General features: G+C 37.0%; 1 protein-coding gene across 2 annotated transcripts in view; it reads left to right on the top strand.

Annotated features, from left to right (window-relative positions):
- Window positions 1-23,925, top strand: part of Alcam (activated leukocyte cell adhesion molecule) — a 201,001-nt gene that overhangs the window by 133,181 nt on the left and 43,895 nt on the right. For both annotated transcript variants that reach the window (XM_029470472.1, XM_021185108.2), the window contains exons 2-4: window positions 11,410-11,510; window positions 14,973-15,192; window positions 23,469-23,533. In XM_029470472.1, the coding sequence (XP_029326332.1) occupies window positions 11,410-11,510; window positions 14,973-15,192; window positions 23,469-23,533 (386 nt within the window). The remainder of the gene's footprint in view (window positions 1-11,409; window positions 11,511-14,972; window positions 15,193-23,468; window positions 23,534-23,925) is intronic.

The following is a 23,925-nucleotide window of genomic DNA, read 5'->3' as shown; positions in this document are numbered from 1 at the left end:
TATAATCTAAATATTTGGGTTCACTGTATACCTATTCCCACAAAGAAACCGAGCAAGAAGCATTTTTAAGTGTTTAAGCTGGTCAATTATTTAAGAACCTGTGCCTTGGTACACTGGCATGGCTTTTATTGCTTATTCAAAATCTCATCGCTTAGGAATGAGTGATAACTTGTAACACAAGGATACCATTGTGATACAAACATCTCAATTCCATTCTCAGAATAAAGCAATGTGTGGGGTTTCTGGAGAAAAAAACAAAACAAAGGTCAAAATATTAGAGACATTAGTAAATTGCAAAAAGTTCACATCTGTTAGGGTTTTTTGTGTGTACATTTTAGTCCATTAAATAATATCAAGCTAAATTAATTTTATTTGATGTAAGAATTTTACAACAATCCTTTCATATCCACACTCTTCTCTCCTTTTAAATCATCACAGTCCACCCCTTAATCAGCACAGTGCTCCCATCTCCACACTCCAGAACCAGATTCTCCTTCCAGAGAACAGTATATGGACTTCTGGAAGGTTCAACACAGAAAAAAGATGTGGGGTAATTGATGTTACAGACTCTCTCTCAGTTTTGCATAGATGGACTTCAACTTGTACATTATTTGGGGATAGGGTTGAGACTGGGTGTCCTATAGCCCAGGCTGTCCTAAAACTTGCAGTGTAGCTAGTTTCCTCCTAGATACATTTCCCAAGTTCTTGGATTATACATGTTCAACACCCTGTTGGGATGCCTTAAGCATTATGGCTGTGTTTCTCCAAACTTTAGAGTGTTTCAGAAAATTTCAAAATAAAACACTGGGAATTGCCATCAAATAGCTGGCAGGTTACAGAAAGAACTAAAATGAAAATTTCTCCCTTTCTTAAAATCCTTTAAAAACATAACTCAAACTTTACCTACAGGGCCCTTGGCACCAAGTGACTGCCCCTTGCTCAATAAATTAATGATTGATTACTATAAATTTTTAAACCAAAATATTTTCATAATAAAGAAAAATAGTATATTTGGTATCATTTCTTCCCAAGGTGTTTCATAGAGATAATTGTGTAAATAGATGCTCTTTTATATTAATATACATTTATGTTCTTTCATTGTTCAGCATTTGCAGTAATGCTGCTATATATGATCGTATATACATGTGCACACTATTGTAGATTTCCAGTAATGGAAATGCTAGGCATTTGTATGCTTGATATTAGCAAATTATGCTTCTTTAAGTTCTGCTCAGCTTAGAGTGAACTTCAAGTTTCTGCTCTTCACCTGAGTTACTTTTAGCTATTCGATTTATTCTCTTCTTTAAATATATATATTTTGCTAATACATTCTCTGAGCTTTCTTTAGTTGCCTGTATTTCTTGCTGTGTGGTTGAGGCTTTGAGGTCTTTTCTGAGTTCAATTTGTCTTGCCTATTGTTATCTGCTCATACTCAGGCAGTCACATTGATGAAACTTCATGGGTATAGCTCCTGAAATTCCTAGAAAACATAATTTTACAACAAACTTCCTGAACCTTTGGCACTTTTTTTCCATCTTCCACAATGATCCTTCACCTAAGGGTGAAGGAATTGCTTTGTGGGTGTATTCATTGAGACTGGGCTCCCCAAATCTGCATTTTGATTGGTTGTGGCTTTCTGTAATTGTCTTTGTTAGTTGCAATAAGACATTTCCTCTCAGCTGGGTGATGACTACTTATTTGTGAGTATAATGTCAAAAAATGAGAGAGTAGTTAAGGATTATGCTGGTTTAGTAAGGTGGTAGCTCTAGGTTCTCCAAGATCCATGACTTCACTTCCCCAGGGAAGAGCATATCCCTCAGTTATCCAATATCAAATGGTTAGCTCTGAAAAAATACATACAAATAACATTATGAGAATGAGAAGGTCATATTTTGGAGTGTCTGTGTGTGTGTGTGTGTGTGTGTATGTGTGTGTGTGTTATCACATGTAACACCAATTAGTGAAAAGGAGACCATAAATTTGAACGAGGGCAAGCGAGGATATGTAGAAGGGTTTGGAGAAAGGAAAGGCAAGAAGAAATTATGTAATTATATTATAATCACAAAAATGATTTTTAAAATGTTGCTTCTGGATTTTTTTCCTAAATAAAATTCTTAACCTGCTCTGAATAAAATGTCAGTGCATATGCTGATGACAAAAGAAAGAAGAAAGTAGTGATCTCTACAATCTTGTGTCATTATATTAGAGAAGCCTATGTGATTGTGAATCTGGAAAAGTGCCTGTGTTAGGACATGTTCTTTGTGAAAACTGAATGTCTGCTCTTTGGCAATTAGTAAAAATATTAAGTCTACCTTAAGAGATGAAGGTGTGTCACCAGCACTTCTAGATTCCCTGCCTCATGCACCTCTAGGCAGTCTGTTATCTGCCACTTATGAAAACCTTCTTTCAGTATTCCAGTCCAATGGAATTTCCTCTAAGGAGCTTCAAACAATATCCCCAGGCTCATAGCTGGGATTCCTTTCTCACATTCCTACAGTGCATGCTTTAGTTGTTCTACACCTACTATTAAGGGAACAACCCCTTTATTTCCTTTATATATTTCCTTCCCAAAGCAAACCTAACACTTTGTCTGAAGCAGATGCTTAACAAACACTTGATTCATGACTTAGTAGATGAGTAGACAGACCTCTTAAAGGATGCATGGAAAATCCGACAGAATGGATGGGGTCAAAGAATGCTAGAAAAAAATGAAAAAATAAAAAGAGGAAGTGATAGGCCAATACCCTTAATAGTGAAAGAATCCCAACTTAACTAGCACTACAGGCCACTCCATGTTGGCTTATGATATACATGTATAGGCATATGTAAAAAGTAATGTCAGCACAGCAGTGCAAGTCCCAATATAATTTTTTGAACTTCACTATGTGGTCCTGTCACATAACAAGGATTATTATGTTGACCTATAATCTGATGAAATGATGACTACTTAGAGTGCTATAAACTGCCAATTTTGCAAGTAAAAGGAAGAGTACACATCTTAAAATACAATCTCAGGAACTAATGCTAATTTATAGTTTAATGGGATAGTCATTTCCTTCCAAGTATTATTCCACAGTGACCTGATCATTACTCTAAAATGTCTACCATGACACATTTTTAATTACAGGAAGTAGAGAGGGAAGGGAGGAAAAAATTGCTACTTTTCTTATTCATGGGCATAACTCAGTTGTATATGAGTGATAAGACATAACCCCTGTGATAGGCAACACAGAAGGTGAATTTTGAACAAGGGTTCCTGATATCCAAAGACCAGTTCAATATCTAAGTAGCCAAGTTAGTTGAAGGAAAATTGACAAAAACAATGGAGAAGGGAGGAAAAGTTCTTCAGTCTGATTGTCAAAATTACATTAGATTTTATCAAATGTTCTGCACCATCCATCATCCATTGTAAATATACACACATGAACACAAATATATGAGCACATGTGAATACATACACATATATATTTGCCTGTATATGTATATAGTGACAATTAATGAATATGCGACTGTGTGGAAAATCTTATACTCTATTCCAATGTGACAAGTTATCAGAGCAGTTCTAAGATGAAAAACTACCAATGACTGAATCATAAAAATGTAGGGTTGACCAACAAATTCAAAATGTGAACTTTACTCTACCATTAGAACTATGATATTTTGTTATATTAAATAAAAAATATATGCAATGCATGGTTTTATAACTCATTCATGGTATGATCCATACTGTCTATGATTTGTGAATTTAAAAATTTTTTCATTTCTATAAAGAGTTTAGAAATCAAATCCTGAAGTCTGCAATCCACCGTAATGTAATATGAAACATTTAAGTAGGGCCTTCAGATTTGGTGGAAAGTAAGTGTTTCTGTATGCAGCTTCTATCTCCATCCCTGTACCTGAATTCAATCATTATTTTGTCCTAAAGTAAGATTTTATTTTAATTAAAAAAATTCTTTCCTGGAAACCAGTTTCATTGGAACTAGTTTTGATGGGTGGAGATAGCACATGTCTGTTTTTTCTTTATTAATTAAGGTATTTATTTACTTTATATCTCTTCTCCCTTCTCTTCAGAAGGGGGGAGGCCTCCCATGGATATCAACCAGCATTGGCATATCAAGTTGCAGTAAGACTAGGAGTACCATCTTTTGTTGAGGGGAGACAAGGCAGCCCAAGGGAAAGGGATCCAAAGGCCAACAACTGAGTTAGAGACAGCCTTTGTTCCTGCTTTAGGAATCCCACATGAAGACCCAGATGCACAACTGTTACATATGTGCAGAGGGCCTAGTTCTGACCCATGCATGCTCCCTCTTAGACAGTTTAATCCCTATGAGTATCTATGTGCCCAAGTTAATTGAATCTGTAGGTTTTTTTTGTGGTGTTCTTTACCCTTCTAGCTCCTTGCATCCTTCCTCCTCCTCCTCCTCCTCCTCCTCCACATGATTCCACAAGCTCCACTTAATGTTTAGCTGTGGGCCTTTGAATATGATTCCATCTGCTGCTGCATGACACCTCTCAGATGACAGCTCTGCCAGACTGCACTCACAGAATACCATTAATGGTGTCAGGGTGCGTTTTCTCATGGCATGGTTCTCAAGTTGGGTCACTCATTGGTTGGGCAGTCCCTCAATTTATGCTTCATTTTTATTCCTGCATGGATTGTAGCCAGGAAAAATTGTAGGTCTAAGGGTTCATGACAGGGTTGGTGTCCCAGTCATTAGAAATTTTGCCTGGTTACAGGAGATGGTCAGTTCAGGCTCTTTATTCCCCATTGCTAGGAGTATTAGCTAGGGTCACTCTCATAGATGTCTGGGATTTTCCATTGTCCTAGATTTTTAGCTCATCTCAGACATGCCCACACAATCCAGTTTTCTCTCCAAGTACTCTATCTCCATCCTCCCCAGGCCTCACCCCTCCTGTACCCATCTCAACCCCTTCCCCATCCAGTCATCTCCCTCCATCCACCCACAGTGTCTAATCTATTTCCCCTGCTTAGTGAGTTGCAAGTATCTCCCTCATTGGTTCCTCACTGCTATTTAGTTTCTTTGGATCTATGAATTATAGCATGGTTATCCTGTACTCTATGACTAATAGCCACATATAAGTGAGTACATACCATGTTTGTCTTTCTCGGTCTGGCTTACCCCACAAGAGGAAGATATGCTCAAGTTATATCTATTTCACTGCAAATTTCATGATGTCATTGTTTTTAATGACTGATTAATACTCAATCCTATAAATGTACTATATTTTCTTTATGCATTCTTCAATTAAGGGTCATCTAGGTTGCTTCCAGTTTCTGGCTATTACTAATAAAGCTGCTAGGAACATAGTTGTGCAAGTGTCCGTGTGGTATAGTGAAGCATCTTTTGGGTATACGCCTAGGAGTGGTATAGCTGGGACTTGAGGAAGATCTATTCCCAATTTTCTGCGAACCCCTAAATTTTCAAAGTTGTGTAAGTTTGCACTCCTACCAACAATGGAAGGATGTTCCCTTGCTCCTCATCCTCTCCAGCATGAACTATCTGTTGAATTTTTTTATCTTATCTATTCTGAGGCATGTAAGATGGAATCTCAAAGCCTCTTTGATTTACATTTTCCTGATGACTAAGGATGTTGAACATCTCTTAATTGATTTGTGGCCATTAGAGATTTCTCTGTCAAGAATTCTCTGTTTAGATCTGTACCCCATTTTTAAAAATTGGATTATTTGGGTTTTTATGTCAAGAATCTTGAATTCTTTATATACTTTGTATATCGGCCCTTTATCAGATGTGGACTTAGTCAAAATCTTTTCCATTCTGCAGGCTTCCATTTTGCCCTATTTATGACAGCCTTTGCCTTACAAAACTTTGTCTTTAATCCCAGCACTTGGGAGGCAGAGGCAGGTGGATTGCTGAGTTTTAGGCCATCCTGGTCTACAGAGCAAGTTTCAGGACAACCAAGGCTATATAGAGAGAGCCTTTCTCGAACAAACAAACAAACAAACAAACAGAAGACAAAACAACAGTTTCGTGGAATGTAAGAAAACAATAGTTACAGCTTAACCCACTTTCTGAGTGGATAGGGCTTGAGGTAATTTTGCATATGAAATGACAATTATCTCTTCTGAAAGCTTTGAATTTTCATAGAGGGGGAAAGAGGAGGACTGTCAGAGATGCCCTAAGAACCTCAGAAGACAGAATCCAGTCCTCTTACAATGAAGATAGCTCCAACCTAAAATGTCAGATGTAACCAACACTGCTATAAATTGATATTACAAAGTATCGACATGTCAAATTGAGCTGCTCCCATCCTGTTATTAATATGGTAAGGAAGAGCATCAGCTCGGTTTGAGTATCAAAATCAACCAACTAAGCACAAGGGTAGTTCTCAATCACGAACATCTTTCTACCTGACCTCTACACCAGCAATTTGTCCACCTAAATGTGACATTTCAGTGAAACTGTAATTTAGTTCTTACACCACATGCTCTGAGCCCATTATAATTCAGCTTAACCCTTTCATGGCACCAAAGAGAGCTACAAAGCTCAGTGAGTGCTTCTAAGGACAAAGATGCTATTAAAATAGCAGAGCAATAAATAATAATTATACATACTAAATTACAGCATGCAGAAGTATACTGGGTCTGCGGCTCATTCTGTCTTCTCTACTATTCTGTTTCTGCTTGGAATGTGTGAGAGGAGTCTGAAGTCCATCAATAATATAAAGAGAATCATTACTCTGACCTTTAGAATTCATTTATATAGAAAAGTCATTTGCCACCAATGTGATAAAAATCATTACATTCTTAATTATTTTTGATGGAAGTCAAAAGTATTCACTTACCTTACAATTTAGTATTTCCCTTTTGATATCTGCTCTAAATTATTTGCTTCAAAAATATACAATTATAGTTAGTGGGCACTTTATGCTCAGGTTTTTGTTTTGTTTTGTTTGTTTGTTTTTTGAGCTGCTATGTATCAGAATTATCTGGTTAGAAGTGGGATGCTGTTGTTACAGTGCTTGTCCAGCATGCATGAGAGCCTGAGTTAAGAAGAAACCGGGTACCATGGCTCATATGAGTGCTTGTAGAATCAGCACCAGGAAGGTAAGAATAGATATATCTCTTGTGCTTCCTGACCATACCTGTTTAGTTTTAGTCCCCTGTGAGATAGTGGCATCGTAAAATGATAGGTGGCACCTGAAGAAAGACACTTGAAATTGTCCTTTATTCTCCAGATATGCACATCCATTCACACAGAGATACACCTGCAGGCACAAATAACATATACACTTGTGGATATGGATGCTCATATACATATTGTGCACATCCACAGTCTACTATGTTATGTTGTAAGTTCAGCATCTTAATGAAATATCTGACAGACAGTTTGTATTTCTAATAGTGCCAAATAATCTGTAGAGCACAAAATTCAATAATTTAGTTAATGACTATTACAGGAAGGAAACTGCGGGAGAATTCTAGTAAGCCAAACTCAATTTTCAGATCTGGTAGTTTAAAGATAAAAGGCTTTTTCTTCTACGAAAGGTGCAAACAGAGTCACTCAGGGTGACAGGTTTTTCTGGGTCTTGCTGCCCCTTCTAGACATCTCTAGGAGTTAGAGACGCTAATTCATTACCAAATCACCATGGTCTTTGTAGTTACTGTATCTCTAGGAGGTTAAACACCTTAGCTCTCCCACAGAGGCACACCCTGCATCTTTCACCCAGATGAACCAGGAAGTCATACGACCTTACTAGAAGCAAGTTGATGGCTGTAGCCAACTAGAAAATTGATCCCAACATAAGCATTATTTTGGCTCCTCACATGATCCAATGTACTGATCCTTTGCTGAGTCTGTGGAACAGATATTCTGTCTCTGACTGTTTGTCTTTTGCTGTTGTCCCTGTTTCTGTCATGTGTCTTATTTCCTTTGAATTTCTTCTCTCATTAGAGTCCTGTCATAGCTGAATTCAATTTGGCATTGTCACTCTAAGATGTGACCCCTGAGTTGTCAAAACAGTTGAAGTGTCAACACTTTGCTTTGTGGTCTCACGAGATGCATCATCTGTAAATCAGAGAGCAGAAATGGTTCTTAATCTCGTGAGAGATGGAAGAGAGGCTTCCATGAACTACCATGAAATGTATTTGTTTTCATGTTTAGGTTTTTTCTCTTCATCACAATAGATAACAACAACAACAACAACAAAACAAAAAATCCATGTTCTCAGCCCATGCAAAATATAATGCTTTTAGAATATGATGAAGCAATAAGAATACCTCAAAGTTCCATTGCTATAAGTTATTTCTGATTTCCAAATATATTAGATAAGTAAAATGAAAAGGATGTCACCACATGCAAATGATAAATCATTTTACTAAATTTTTTAAATGTCATAATATGGAGTTTAAGAATGCTTCTTGTTTTCTCTACCACTATTGTGCTCTGATCATGGTAATAACTTCAGATTCATGCAACTTTAAAATCTGTCATAAAATCTGGCATATGTATAGAACATTAATCTTCCATGAGGGTAGAAGAGAAGAATAGTATCTGGGAAGATCAGTGATCAACATTTGGGAAAGGCCTTTGCTTGCTTCCCTTTGCCTTATGAAGGATTGACATCAAGGGATCCTGAGCTCTCTGCAAACTGCATTGCTTGGTCTACCTCGGAATCACCACCAATTGTCAAAAGAAGGTGTTCTATAAAAACGTGAGCCAATTATCCGGGTGCAACCTGACACAGATGAAGGTGAAATGTCAATCCACCATCACATGCAAGTGCTTTACTGTAGAAGGTGAGATCACACGTCACCTGTGGCTTTGTTGATCTGCATTATCTATGCTTAGCCTCAAATTAAAATACATGCTAAAATTACCACATGCAAGAACCTGATAGAGAAAACCAGAGCTGTATCTTATTAGAACAGCCTATTCAAGGTTAATATGCCTGTTAGGGATCACACATATAAAAGTCCAGTATTTAGGAGTCAAAGGTGTTGGAAGACACCAAGAGACCAAGGCTCACTGAATCAACTAAGCAGGGGTCACATGGGCCCATAGAGATGAAGCAGCAGGTACAGGGCCTGTGTGAGTTTGCACCAGGTCTGCTGCATGCATGTTATGGGTGTTTGCTTGGTGTTTTTTTGTGGGACCTCTAACAGTGGGAGCCAGCATACCTCTTTTGCATGCTGTTTGGACTCTTCTGCTCCTATTGGCCTTCCTTGTTCAGCCTTGAGAAGAGGGCGCTCATCTTGTCTTATTGTATCTTATTTTGTCCAGTTTGGCTGTCGTTTTGGAGGTTTGTTCTTTTCTGAAAAATAAAAGGAAGGAGAGTGGATCTGGGGGAGGTTGGGGAGGTAGGAGGAATGGAGGGATGGGTAACTGTACTTGGGATGTATTGTATGAAAGAAAAATCTATTTTCAATTTTTTAAAAAAATTATAAAATAACAAAGAAAGTCCAGTATTAGAGTTGGTGTGCTCACTTGCCTGCATGCCTGAAGCCCTGGGTTTAATCCTTAGCATTGCAAAATATATGAAATAAAAACTAGAGCAAAATACTATTTATTCTTTTATGATCCTCTGATATCCGATGGTTTAATGTCAAAGGGAGTAATAATCTGAGCATGAGGATAACAAAATTATGGGAAAGTTTTAAGGTTATTTTAACAGATCCTGGGTATATGGTGAACAATTGTATGTATTCTTTCATTTTCAAATACAAAATGGAAATACAGTCTCGTTGCTTCTGCATACTATCCTGTATCTTTACAGTGGTAAAAAAAAGTGCTCGAACAGTTTGTGCTACACAGTGGCTCCTTCTATTCTTGTTCACAGAGACATGTTTAGAGAGGAAGTAGCCTCTTGACCAGTTGAATTTTAGAATAGGAATTGTGTCACCTCCCTTCCTTAATAACATTAGTGATTTCTATCCCAGTGTAAAGCTCTTATGTATACCGTACAGTTGATGGGTGGGAAAAGTACCATCCATCCACCCACGGGTGCTCCTGTTCAGAAAGTCCCAAGATGGTTTTATTTATTGTGTGTTGCTGATTGCCTTAGCTTTGCCCTTGAGCACCACCTGCTGGACGAAATAACCTCTGCTTATGCTTTTCCCCTGCAGATTAGAATAGCCCCTTCATGCTCTATACCACCTAGGGTCTTCCTTAATGGATATCCACCCACGAGCTTCTTAAACCTTAAAGAGCTCTGTAAACCTGATAAGTTGAGGTGTCTGACATGTTTCCTTGCTATTATTGGCAATGCAAGTATCAAAGTGGGGTTTTTTTTTCTTTTTAGTTAGCACATATAAGTTTTATGTATTTAGAGAGTAGGATGTGATGTGTGTCTACATGTATACATACTATATTCTGATAGAATCAGGATAAAGGGCAGTTCTGTTTCTTCATATGGATTCATATGTGTAAGCGGCTCTCATCCAGTTCCTTATAAAGCATATGGCACGCTGCTGGGCTCCTCAGGACCGGATGTTACCCCTTTTATCTGTTGCTTGGTTGTTTTGATTTGTTTTGTTTTAATCATCCTTCTCCCCTTCCCTCTTCCTCTTTCTAGGTTATGTAATTACTAATGTATTTTCACACTGCCCTTGAAGAAAGACCGTAAAGAGTTTGTTTTTCTGTCCGTAAAGCCTTAAGGTTTTTCAAAACTCCAGGATTATAAATAGATACAAAAAATATTTTTATGTTCCTAATCAAAATTATTCTTTTCACATTGTAATTTTTTATTACTTAGCTCATTAAAGAATGAAATGACCCGTTTCTTTTTTTGTGTACCAGACTAACAAACAACATTTTAAATTAGATTGATTCCCTAATGCAGCAGCTAACCACTTTGTGAATAACTCCTTGTGAAGACAGAATTTTTGTGCTATAATTTTAGCATATTAATATTTTATGAAAAGTTAAAATTTAGTAGGGTTTTTTGTCTATAAAATCAGCTACTTGAGCCTGATGTGGTGGCGCACGCCTTTAATCCCAGCACTCAGGAGGCAGAGGCAGGCAGATTTCTGAGTTCGAGGCCAGCCTGGTCTACAAAGTGAGTTCCAGGGCAGCCAGGGCTATACAGAGAAAATCCAAAAGACAAAAGAAAAAAAAAATCAGCTACTTGAATACTAGCATTTCTCCATCCAGATAAAGTTGAAATTTGTTCTAACTTGAGCTATTTTTTTAAATCTTGTCACTTAATATTAATTTTCTAAGAGGTAAATTTGATAACCCGTTCCATGAAAATGTATTTCAAGCTATTTTGAGATCTTTGAACATGTTATTTCTGGCACAGCTTCATGTTTCTGTGAAATATATTCCTAGTAAGTACAGTGAAGAAGATAATCAGCTTGTAAATTTTCCTGTGTTCCTCTGCTATTGCTTCAGGACAATACTCAGCATCTCTTTTCCCTTTTGCCCAAAGGCCTTGGATGGTACACTGTCAACTCAGCATATGGAGACACCATTGTCATGCCTTGCCGTCTCGACGTACCTCAGAACCTCATGTTTGGTAAATGGAAATATGTAAGTGTGAGCCTTCTGGGACTTGGTGAATTGCCTCCAGCTTTTAAAATAAAAATTCTCTCTCTCTCTCTCTCTCTCTCTCTCTCTCTCTCTCTCTCTCTCTCTCTGTATATAACACTGACATAATAGTAATATTTATCTGTGCATACTTATATAGAAAAATGTAATATGTTGAATATGTCAATAAAATTCATGCTTATATAACTAATGCTATTTTAAATGCATCTAATAATTCCACAGTTATAGAAGGATCATCTTTGTCTGAACGATCTGTCCGTAAGTGTTAGAGGCACAGGGAAAGGCAAGGTTCTGGAATCCTATCAAGGGAGTGTAGAGCACAGTTCTACAGAGATCACTTTCTCTTTACTGGTTTCTGAGTGATGCAGTTACTGCAAAGCCTAGGTAGATCTAGCTATCTAGAGAGGGTAGAGAACTTGGATTTCCATGGGAGCTGGCAATCAGCCTTGTTTCTGTTGCTGGGTCTTCTGTGTGTTGATATTACAGAACAACTGTACATTTAACTGCTGATTTGAGCCATTGCTTACACTTGAGTCCATCATAGTATGTCAGGTAAAACAATGCAGATAGGTCTGGAAATGGAGAGTAGGGATCCCAGCAGGTGGATATGGGAGTTGACTTATCAAAGATTGATGCCTCCGTTGAACACCGATCAACAAAAGGTGTCTTTGTGGTACAGTTTCCCAAGGCAAGGCCACAAAAGACTTGCACCAGTGAGCAAGGTTCAAGTACATAGATACTTCCTGGAATACAATAGCATATTTCCCTAGTCCCTGAATACTTGCAGACATTTGCATAAGAAGAACATTGTTGGTTTCCAGATGGTTTATTAACTGTTTACTTGCGACAACATTTCTCAAAGTAGTAGTTATGTTTAAATGCATTGTGAATTGTGTGAGACCTTGGTTATATCAACTTGTTAGGTTTATTTGACCACAAACTTTTTATGTAAAATATCTCCTATAAAAAATACGTTATACTAAATACACTTTGGCAAAAGTGCCTAAGCTTGCACTCAAGGGATAAACAGGCATAGCTATTTCTAATATCAGCTCTGAAATTAGACCAATGGAGTCTCAAGTCTTCCATTAACAGGTGAATTAAGCCTATTTTCTTACTATGAAAATGAGATATCTCCCTCACAGTGTTGCTATGAGGGTTAAGTGATTAATTCATAGCAATATACTTAGCAGTAGCAGTCCTTGACTTAAGAAGTACAGACTTAAGAAGTCAGCTACTATAACTGTGAGGTTCATCTCCCCAGTCACACTGTGCACATGTGTCAAAAAAAAGAGAATGAAATTAGAAAGGTAGGTAATACATCACACTTGTCATTAGTACGAACTTGTTATCGGGTCACTCCAGGTCATTTCTTGTTCTCTGTAAATGCAGAGGATTGCTGCTGAGAAAAGAGTCTATTTGAAGTCCTCAAGTTCCAAGTCTTGGAGTCTACCATGTAATGTACTCATGGAACAAAATGTCCACCAAAATTAATGGAATCAACTGAAAGAATAATAAACTCGTGTGATAATAACGCATCTTAAGAAAAACATAGGGGGCCAGATTCCACACCAGCTGAATTGACACAATAGTGCTGGAAGCCAATCAATAAGGGCTATTTTCAAATTGTTAGCTAAGCAAAAAAGCTCCAGGAATAAATTAATGAGATGCATTTGAGTGACTCTCAAGTCAGTGTTGATTTGCAGAAACACTGTGCATGCTCTAATTTAATGTAATCAGCTGGAAGAAGAGCAGAAGGTTTGGAAAAATTGAAAGTGAGCATAGATAAAGAGAAGAAAGCTAGATTTCCCCCATCTCTGTAGACTCCCCATGGGTGGAGACAAGAGTTGTCACCCCTCCTAAGCCTACCCTTCTTCATAAGCATCTGCCACAGTGACTGATACAGAAGAGGCATCTCACCACTGTCAGGATTCCTCAAGTGTACTCTACAGGTACCCATGCTGCTCTCCAATCTCTGCTCTTTCCTGGTGGGGACCTTCGGAAGTCATCCTCCAAAATGCTACCTTCATTGGAAAACCTACTAGTGACACTAATACTGTAAATCTAATTTACAGTAATTTGTTATGAAAGCTATACCCACTAATCACTTCACAGATAACCTAGAAAAAGCACCTGCCATGTGATTAAGTACTAAAACATTAATGATTATTATCTATTGCAAAGAGAATGAGTATGGAAACCTCAGGTATCCTGATAACATATATCCATACCCGACAGTAAAGAAATAACTTAAGTCAAGGATTTGTAGCTGTAAAACTGGGATAAGACTAAAAATTTAAGACAAATGGTCTTGATATATTTACATATGTGCATACATACATAAGAAACGAAACCTTTTGAATTCCTAAATAAGCTTTGCAATCACAACTAATAGTTACTTAAAAACGAAACCAATCAAACTAATAAGCTTCTATGGAATCTTGATATTTGCTTAGATCTTAACCATGTTCCTTCATACATTAGGTTCTCAAAACCCTTGTTAGGTAAATAACGGGGGATAGTTGGCCCCTATCTTAGTCTAACTTGTTTTCTAGGTAAGGCAATTTCTTTTTTTTTTTTTTTTTTTTTTTGGTTTGGTTTTTTCGAGACAGGGTTTCTCTGTAGAGCCCTGGCTGTCCTGGAACTCACTTTGTAGACCAGGCTGGCCTCAAATTCAGAAATCCGCCTGCCTCTGCCTCCCGAGGGAAAAGTCACCATATGGACCAGTGCCCTTGCCACTATTTCCCATGACAGATTCTATCTTACATTGATAACATTTTCATGATACCGTTCAAAGTAAGTTTTAAACCTTAGGTGCAACACTCAAGGTTTCAGTGCTTAATCTCAGTCTTGTTTAGTGAAAAGGATGGTTTGCCAGGGGGAATTGTTCTCCTTCATGAAAATTGAGTACATGGTATATGGGGCAACCACATCAATGCTAGTTGTCAGATATGAACACTTAAATTGTGGGGATTAAACAATAAATGTTTCCAATATTGCTACTTGACATTCCTAAGGTCAGATAGCAAGCTCAACTCTGTGACCGACCACTTCAGTGGTTTTTTTTTTTCCTGAACATTTTCTTTGCATCCTATGTTTGTTTTTTATCTACTTTTTAGATGTATATTAAAGACTACATCACCCCCAACAAAACAGCCATTCATGTCCCACAGATGTGAGTTAAACTCAACCTCAGAGAGCTTGGTCTTTTCATTTCACCCCTTTGTATGAACCTGTGAGAGAACCAACAGTTTCATTCCATGTGATTTTTCTTTCTGTAAGCAAAGCGAAGCTTTAAGTGATGCTGGTGCCTAAAAACCAACATGCTTCAATACCACCATCAACAAAATTCTATATAAAATAGCATGACAAAGGGTCAGCATATGATGCTGAAACACATGAATTATGTGTATTTTCAACGTGTCTTGTTATTTTGACTTTCAGGAAAAGCCTGATGGTTCCCCAGTATTTATTGCATTCCGATCTTCTACGAAGAAAAGTGTGCAGTATGATGATGTCCCAGAGTACAAGGACAGACTGAGCCTCTCAGAAAACTACACTTTGTCTATCGCCAATGCTAAGATCAGTGATGAGAAGAGATTTGTGTGCATGCTAGTGACCGAGGACAATGTGTTTGAAGCACCTACCCTAGTCAAGGTGTTCAGTAAGTAGACTGCAGTAGATCCGGGAAGTGGGGTTGTTGGCTGGTGGTAGGAGGTGTTCTCCAGGTGGATGCTTGAGTCTCTGCAATGCCTCTTCACAGGCACTTTCTAGAGCTCTTAATCTACTTGTGCATGCTGCTAGCGAGGAAGATACGTGCAGCATTGATGGGAGATGTGCAGTGAAAAGTTAGAACAATACTCTGTTTTGTTTGCCCTGTAACTTTCCCTCGCTACCAGTGACAACTGGCATATGCCCTCTAACTTCCATTGACTTGTCAAAATAAAGAGTAATCTTTATGAGGATAATAGGACACATACCTACTCATGCATATCATACAAATGTATACAGGGTAGAGTGAATCAAATGAAATTGTCATTTTAATATGTAAAAGGAAAAATACAAATTGAAGCTATTCTATGTACGAGAGATCTAAGAAACTCTATTTGTAATATACATATATGTAACGTGTTTGTGTGTTTGTGTGTGTGTGTGTGTGCGTGAGCATTTTCTGACTTTCAACGTTTATTGATTCTGTCTTTAACCTGTTCAAATGGTTAATAAATTTTCCCTAAAATAATAATGTGCCCAGCACATTGAGAATGTGAATCAGAATACACCAAAAAAGATAAAGTAGGGTTAGAAGAAAAGAGACTAGTAGAAGAGACTCAACATAATTACTATAGTTACCATGACACAGTAACTTCACCTAATTATATATAGTTAATGTTACTGTGCAAATAGCAAATGAATGCCTTCCAATGTATAATTAAGGGAGATCTTCTTTTAAGATTCAAATAAAAGGTCCCACCTCAGTTACATCATACTGTTTTAGAAATTACAGGAAGAAAAAGCAGGTCTCAAATATTTCAGAATATCAATATTGCTTAATTAGGAAAGAAAAGTTTTACTTTCCCACTTTCCCAATCTTGTTTCTGATGGTTTGACAGTTCCTAGTAATGATTCCAATAAATAGTAAAGAAAGAAACCCTGGAGGCCTCCAACTTGAGCAAGCCACCATGGATTTTTCGTGTTTCTCTTTAATAACCTATGCAGCTAAGTAGGGCTATCCCTTAAGTATTTATGTAGACATCAAAGCTCCAATGGGTTCACGATGTGGATTCAAAGAGTACTAACACTGTCAGAGGAAACCTTTGTTCTCCAGAAAAGCCTTGTAAATGTATATTACATGTTTCAGTTGATTACCTTTTAGCTTAGAAGGCACTTTCTAGAGGCCATCTACACTTCTCTATTATAATTTTATTCAAGTTCAGTCCCAACTGTTTACCAGCCTAGCCTGCTTCCATGGGATAGATGAAGAACTGGTGTTCTGAATTTGCCATTGGCCCTGTTGGCTTTTTAGTTTTCTTTTTTCTCTCTCTCTCTTTTTTAGTTTTCTTCTATTTTGCTTTTATTAGAGAGATGGACAGTAGATTTGCTAATGGCATTTCCCCCTAAAACCAGAATAACAACAATAAAAACAACAAAATTACCAATAGGCTTTGATATCATAAATATCAAGAATGTAGGTAGTCTAACTCACAATGCTAATCATTATGTAAATGAATTTGCCATTTCAATTTTCTGTAAATTGGCTTGAAATTATCGAACATCGCTATAGCACACAGTCAAGCATATTCTGATTTCTACTTCGAAGAATCATTTGAGACATTTTCCAAGTTTTCTTCTAAAAAAAAAACATGCTATGTAAATATCTAAGAGTACAAATTAATGTAATAAAACTTGTAAGCTAATTTAGAGTGCAGAGGCTTTCGGTGATGCTTAAAACAGAGTCACATGCCACACACCTCCAGTACCCCCTGCCTCCTGCTCTTTTGAGGAAGCAATTCTAAGAAACAGAATTTGCATTCTAGGATGTGGGCCAGAGAGAATTTACATAGCAAGTTACACACTCTTGAAAGTGGCATTGCATCAGAGAAGCCACAAAAGCCCCTCGAAATCTAAGAAAATTAATGACAACCCTGATGATCATGGCAGTCCGACCAGGTCGTGTAGGAACCTCTCTTCTCTTCATTGAATCCTGAACTTAACTCAGGCCACCTTTTTGTGAATCCAGCAGCAGCTGTGGCAGGGAGACTTTCATCCTATGCGTGTATATATTTCAGTCACTTAGGAGTTACTGTGCTCATCAATCAGTCCTCTGTTTCTGTTGAATTACCTAGCAACATGAACCATGTACCACTGCATCAAGTGTGGCTCATGTAAGCCAATCTCAGATCAGCGTCTGTGTACTGCCAGCCCCAGGAGCAAAATCTTTTTATTCAGCTTGCTTTTATTCAAGCCAGAGGGCCTGACTGATGATTTTACCTTCAATGTAGGTTTGTGTATTTTGTTTTAACCTACATCTCTGATGTAAGAAATTATATCTACATGCCAACCCCAGTCCAAGCAAATAATGTGCCTTGTCACCGCTAACCGGCTCGTGAATGGCATCAAAATCAAACTGCCTTCGAATTTAGTGCACATTTGAGAGCAATAAAACTGTTTGGAAGCAAGATTAGACCTTTGAAAGTTCCCAGACATCCATTCAAATGACTGTGCAAAAGGCTCAGAGGTCAAACAGGTGCCAAGAGCACCAAATGGCTGTCATTGATGTGATGGAAAAAAATCTGTGAGCTAGTCACCAGAAGACCTTGCTCTGTCAGGGCTGCCACTAAGCTCTGACCTTGGCAAGTCTCTTCACCTGCCTGGGGTTGAAATGACCTCTTGAGTAAAATGAATGCTTTAGATTACATGGAAGGATTCTCCTCTACTGCTGTTAGAGCCCTGTCCAGGAACCATGGGGTCTAGCTTGCTAAGGAGCTGCTTCTATTCAAGTGGTTAGAATCCTATTCACTGTTTCAGTTATTTGCAATAACTACTTGAGGAAAAGAAAAAGAAAAGGCAGCCTCAGACACTTAGGAGGTCAGATCCAAATTCAGAGTCAGCATGGGAAATATAAAAAGACCCATCTTGATTTTTTTTTAAAACATCTAAAGTGAAACTTTGGTCTTAATTTTCCAGTTCTCTGTGCTCTGCAGTGAGTTGTGGTATTAGAAGAAAGCCAGTTTCCAGGACTTGGTCCATGTACAGTGGGCCAGATTTCAAAGAGTTGGCCAATGCTGGCTCCACACATAATTTCAAAGGTCCTACTTGGATATGATTCTTAATGCTTCATCGAATTGGAAAATTGAGAATCTCTCCTCCCTCCAGTAGAAATTGTTAAACCAGAAAATAGTAAAGAAATATGTTCAAGGAGAGAGAAATAGAAAATGATGCATTTAACAAATAAGACCTAAACTGTGTGTTACAATTCCATTCTTCCATTTCGCAGGGGAGATTAATGAGGGTAGTAGAAACATGGTCACACACAGCTTAGGCTGTTCCACAAACATGTTCTATAGCTAAGGCTGCCCTTGAACTCTTCTTCCTCCTTTCATCTTCCAAGTATTGAAATTACATGTGTATCACTATACTCAAGTCACTTTGATTCTTTCAATACTAAAAAAAAAAAAAGAAGAAGAATGATAATAACATTTCCCAACATAGTTAGAAAAATCAAACATTGTTTCATAGATGCACTAGCTTCCGTGTTCGGTAACTTATTAGGAATCTGATTGAAAACAGGAACTTAGAGTCTTGCCCCTGCACAAACCTGCCAGGGCACTTGTTTCTTCTTGCTCTCTGACTGAGCTGATCCACGTGTGGTCTATAGACTAAGGCAAGGATATCATGTGTGATAAAGTGCAATTTTCTACCCAGAACTACATCTTAATCTGTCTAGTAGAGGGCTGGGCGCCTAAACTATAACTTTTAGTAAGGTATTGATTTCTACTTTTTTCTGAAAATCAATATTCATAGAATTCCCTAACTTTGTAGCCTGAGAGTGAGAGCTAGGAATTCGGGTATGTATTTTAGTACATTTATTCTTGATCAGTCCTGATCTCTGGACCAGTGACTACTTCTCCAGAAAAACCTGTTACATAACAAAAAGAAGTGACTGGAAAAGCAAAGCTTCTGTTGCCAAAACCGGTGGAATTCTATCATTTCAGGCTTAGAATTATATTCCATTGTTATAGATACTGCTATATGGCACATGAAGCCAAAACCTACACAGAGAGAGAGAGAGAGAGAGAGAGAGAGAGAGAGAGAGAGAGAGAGAGAGAGAGAGAGAGAGAGAGANNNACACACATATACACACTTACACACAGATATACACAGGCACACACAAACTGACGCACACACAGGTACACACAGGCACACACACACACACACAAACATACACATGCAACAAATTGCTGCCCTGTCTAGGACTTACTATATGATTTGCTTTTAAAAATCTCCCTGTCCTCTAATTTTTAATGTACCACCACATTTGTCCCTATATTATACTCGTCACTACTTCAGTTGAGACAGACAGGCCAGCAAGGAAGAAAAATATGAACTATGATATAATTCTATAATTGATACATGGTCCAGTAAAATATTTCAGAGAGATTAACTCCGGAATGTTCTGAAGCAAACATTGGCTTAATTTTAAATAATTCAACTTGATTATATTAATGCTATAAACAAATTTGTGGTGTTGCTTTTTCTTTTGATTTTATACTTGGTTATGGATCCTTGAATCATATTAAGACATAATTCACATGAAGTATTCGTTTTACAAAAACACTTCTTGGGAATCGATATGCAATTTTGCTAAAATAGTATGTGTCCTTTTAATGGTCCTCCAACTAATATTCATTGATTGTTACAAACTAATATAAAAGAAAATTACATACAAAAAAATGTAGTTAATGCAAAGGATTTGAAGCAAGAATCTATGAGAAAATAACTCAAGGAAATAGAATAGCTACTATTATTAAATTGTCATTAAATCACAAAATTCACAGTGACTCTTCCAAACAAAAGATGAATAAATTTAAGGACTAAAATTAAGCATCTTTTCACCAGGTCTTCTTTTTCTTCATTTGTTTTCTACAGCTTACATTTGTTAAAACATTGATAAATTTTAGAAATAATTAATGCAAACAAAGCATTTTATAAATTTGGCATGCATACAGTGTTTGTGATAATGTGCTTATTGATAAAGTATTACCAGGTTTAATTAACCTGGACCACCGCCCCCCGAGAGCTCTCAGACACTGGACCACCAACCAGTCAGGATACACCAGCTGATATGAGGCCCCCAACACATATACAGCAGAGAACTGCTGAGTCTGGGTTCAGTCAGAGAAGATGCGCTTACCTCTCAAGATAGTAGAGGTCCCAGGGAGTTTAGAAGTCTGGTGGGGTAGAGGTGAGTGGTGGGGACATCAGAGGGAGGACTGGGAGGGTAGTAGAATCTGGAGTGTAAATAGATAGATAGATAGATAGATAGATAGATAGATAGATAGATAGATAGATAATAATAAAAAGAAATATGAGGTAAACTTGCTACGTAGTAAGAGGAAGCAAATATGAACTTATTTTTGTTTGTTTTACTTAGCGGATTGAAAAATAGTAAAACCTGGCAAAATTACCCAGTAAGTTTTATTCAAAGCCTATATTTAAATTTGCAAAGCACTCCATATTTTCCAAACATAGTACTGATGAAGAAATTAAATGTCCATTTTCTTTTCATTCCTCTTAATTTTGACACATTTTCTTTTTTAAAAAATCAAGTAAATTAATTAATATGTTCTGTCTCTTAAATTTTAAAGGTTGGTATTGCTTAAGAACTGGCTTGTTGGTCATGGGAACTTTGGTTTATTTCATTAAGACCCAACAAGACTTTTCATTTGTTTAAGTATTCTGGGTGCATTCATCTCTCAAATATATTAAATGTTTGTCTTTGATAGCATGGGTTCTAAACAAAAGTCAATGTTTGATCAATAATTCAGTTTTAATTTGGAATGTTCCATTAAAATGCTGACAGCCTCAACTTGTACTACCATGCAAAAGGATTTAACTTCATACCATGTTTCCCCCATAAACTAGTCACTATTTTGAGGGGAAATTTTGTGAAATTTTTTCTAATTTTTAGTCACTTAAACTGTGGAATGTAACTTTTTTATATACATTCTAGTGATAACTATGTTGTAACTCAAAAGGTTTGTAATTCAAAATGTTTTTATCTTCTATCCCTGTATGGTCTGGTTAGGTAAGTCTTTCAGCTGAAATCCAAACTGAGTAGTAGGTATACAAATATCAATTTAGTTTAGTGTAGCAATCAAAAATATTTGAAAATATAAACATTAAAACCATGAAAGAAAAAGTAATTAGTTTCTTATGTATATAAAATAAAAATAGTTCTACTCTGAAGGAGATTGAGTCGATTTATATTTTCTTGAAACTACTTGTGAATTAAAAAGTAGTCAAATTTGACAAAATTACCCAATAAGTTTTATTCAGATTAATGTTGTTTCTTGTTTGTTTGCTTTCTTGCTTGCTTGATTTTGAGACAGGGTTTCTCTGTGTAGCCCTACTATCCTGGAACATACATTGCAAACCAGAATAGCCTTGAACTCAGAGATCTACTACTACTACCTTCAGAGTAATGGGAATAAAGGCATGCGCCACCATGCCCAGCTTAGTTTATCTGACTGTAAAGTATAAAAATCATCATTTATAGAAAACTAGAAGAATATAAATCCTATATTGAGACTATATAAAAAGTTCAAGAACTAAGCATACACACATACACAAACAAACATACAACTTTAATAATCTAATCGATAACATGTGCAAACAGAATAAACAGTTCTGAGGAGTACAAACTGACAATAAATATTAGATTAAAAGGTTTTACATTCTTGGCCATGAGGGTATTCAAAGCCAAAACAACATTAAGATTCTCTCCTATCGTGGTGAGAATGGCTGTTTTAAAGAAATCAAACGATAAATTCTCATGACTAAAATGAAAGGAAATTTTAAACAAAGCTGGTGGGAATACAAATTAGTACAGTCACTATGACAAATAGAATGATGCTTTCTCAAAGAACTGAAAGCAGAACCACTATAGGATGCAACTGTACCATCCTTAGATGTGAACTCTATGGAAAATTAGAATGCAACAGAGATACCTAAACAGCCATTTTTATCACCTCACTATACCCAACACTTAAATTGTAGATTCAACTCAGATTTACATCAATGCATGAGCAGACATAGAAAATATAGTGTGAGACTAAATGACAATGTCACTACTCTGCCAATTAAAAAAGATTTGTTTTTGCAGAAATTATGTTTGCAGAAAACTTAAAAAGCTTATGGTCCTTGAAATAAGGTAGGCTCAGAAAGATGGGTGCTGTTTTCTCAGATATATGAAATCCACACTTAAAAGTATAAGATTTTAAGATGCAGAAGGTACTATTCATTTAGAAAAGGGAAAAGAACCTGTGGGGGCCAGTACAGAGGACGAAATGAGGATGAACAAGATCGAATTCCGAATTAAAGCTGTGTGCGAATGTCACAAAGTTTCTATCATATTGACCAATGCTAATCAAAGTAAGATTCATTAAATTGGTTTGAGAAATCATTGTTGAAATGTTAATCAATCTCATCTGAAGCTACGTCTAGATTTTTATTTTTTATAGAACTTTTATAAACTCTTCCAACTCACGTTCCAAATTGGAAAGTTTTTCTCCTCTTTTCATAATTTCCCAAGATGAGATAAGAGCTATGCATTGGTTTGTTTGGGAAATTGAGGCATGGACATCACTACATGGCTTTCTCAATCTTTTATAGTCTGGTTTCTTACACTTCAGTGTGCTTAAGAGTCCCCTCAGACAGAGCTTGTTAAAAAATATAGACCAATGGGATTTTCCCTGGAGATCCTAGAGGCTGCTTTAAGCCTCAGAAATGTGGGCTTCCAAAAAAAGAAATCATTGTGATTTGGATTCATGCGCCATAACATCCCCAGCTAATAAGTTGGAGGCTTTCTTCCTAAATAAGCAGAAAGTACCCATGCTTACCAACTAGAAATAATATACCACAAGTAGAACACTGGCCTGTGCTTATCATCCAAACTATATTCATCTCATAAGACATTTAGAAAACACTGGAGATATTTTATTCAAAGGAGTTACAAGCTCTTAAAACAATATTTAAAGTCATAAAGCAAATAGTTTACTTCACAGGTTATATGTACTGTGTTGCATAAATCTAGAATACTTGGGAATAATCCGTTCTTTATTGTTCACGATTTTGTCTTGAGTATATGGATTCTTTTTTTCATACTCATGCATGTCCTTTATCTCTTCCAGTATACTTAACCCTTTTTCTACTTAACTTTAGAGCAACCATCTAAACCTGAAATTGTAAACAAAGCACCCTTTCTTGAAACAGATCAGCTGAAAAAGGTGAGAAGTTGTTTGACTAACTGCTTTACTCCATCTAGGTGCCCCTAGCTGTCCAGACAAACAAGATGAGCTTGCTCTTATGGAGGTTACAATGTTTCATGTGCAATCAGAGAGGGCACAAAGTGTGAATAATGTGACCACTCATTTTGATCTTGACAATGGATATGTGGAAGGAATGCACAGTCATTCCTCAAGAGGAGAATCTTTATGATGTAAATGAACCAAATGCTTGCTAGAATTAGTGAAGAATAAGTGGATTCCCTACAATCCAAACAAGGGGAGGCTTTCTAACTAAATAAAGTCATCTGATGAGAAGGAGAGTGGTGTGTCTGGTGGACATTAACCTGCGGTATTTCAGAAGCTTTAGTCATTAAAATTCAAGGCAAGAGAGA

Source organism: Mus caroli, chromosome 16 (genome assembly GCF_900094665.2).
Source record: "Mus caroli chromosome 16, CAROLI_EIJ_v1.1, whole genome shotgun sequence".
Lineage (NCBI taxonomy): Eukaryota > Metazoa > Chordata > Mammalia > Rodentia > Muridae > Mus > Mus caroli.
The sequence above is the reverse complement of the archived record's forward strand: the minus strand, read 5'-3'. Positions and strand labels throughout refer to the sequence as shown.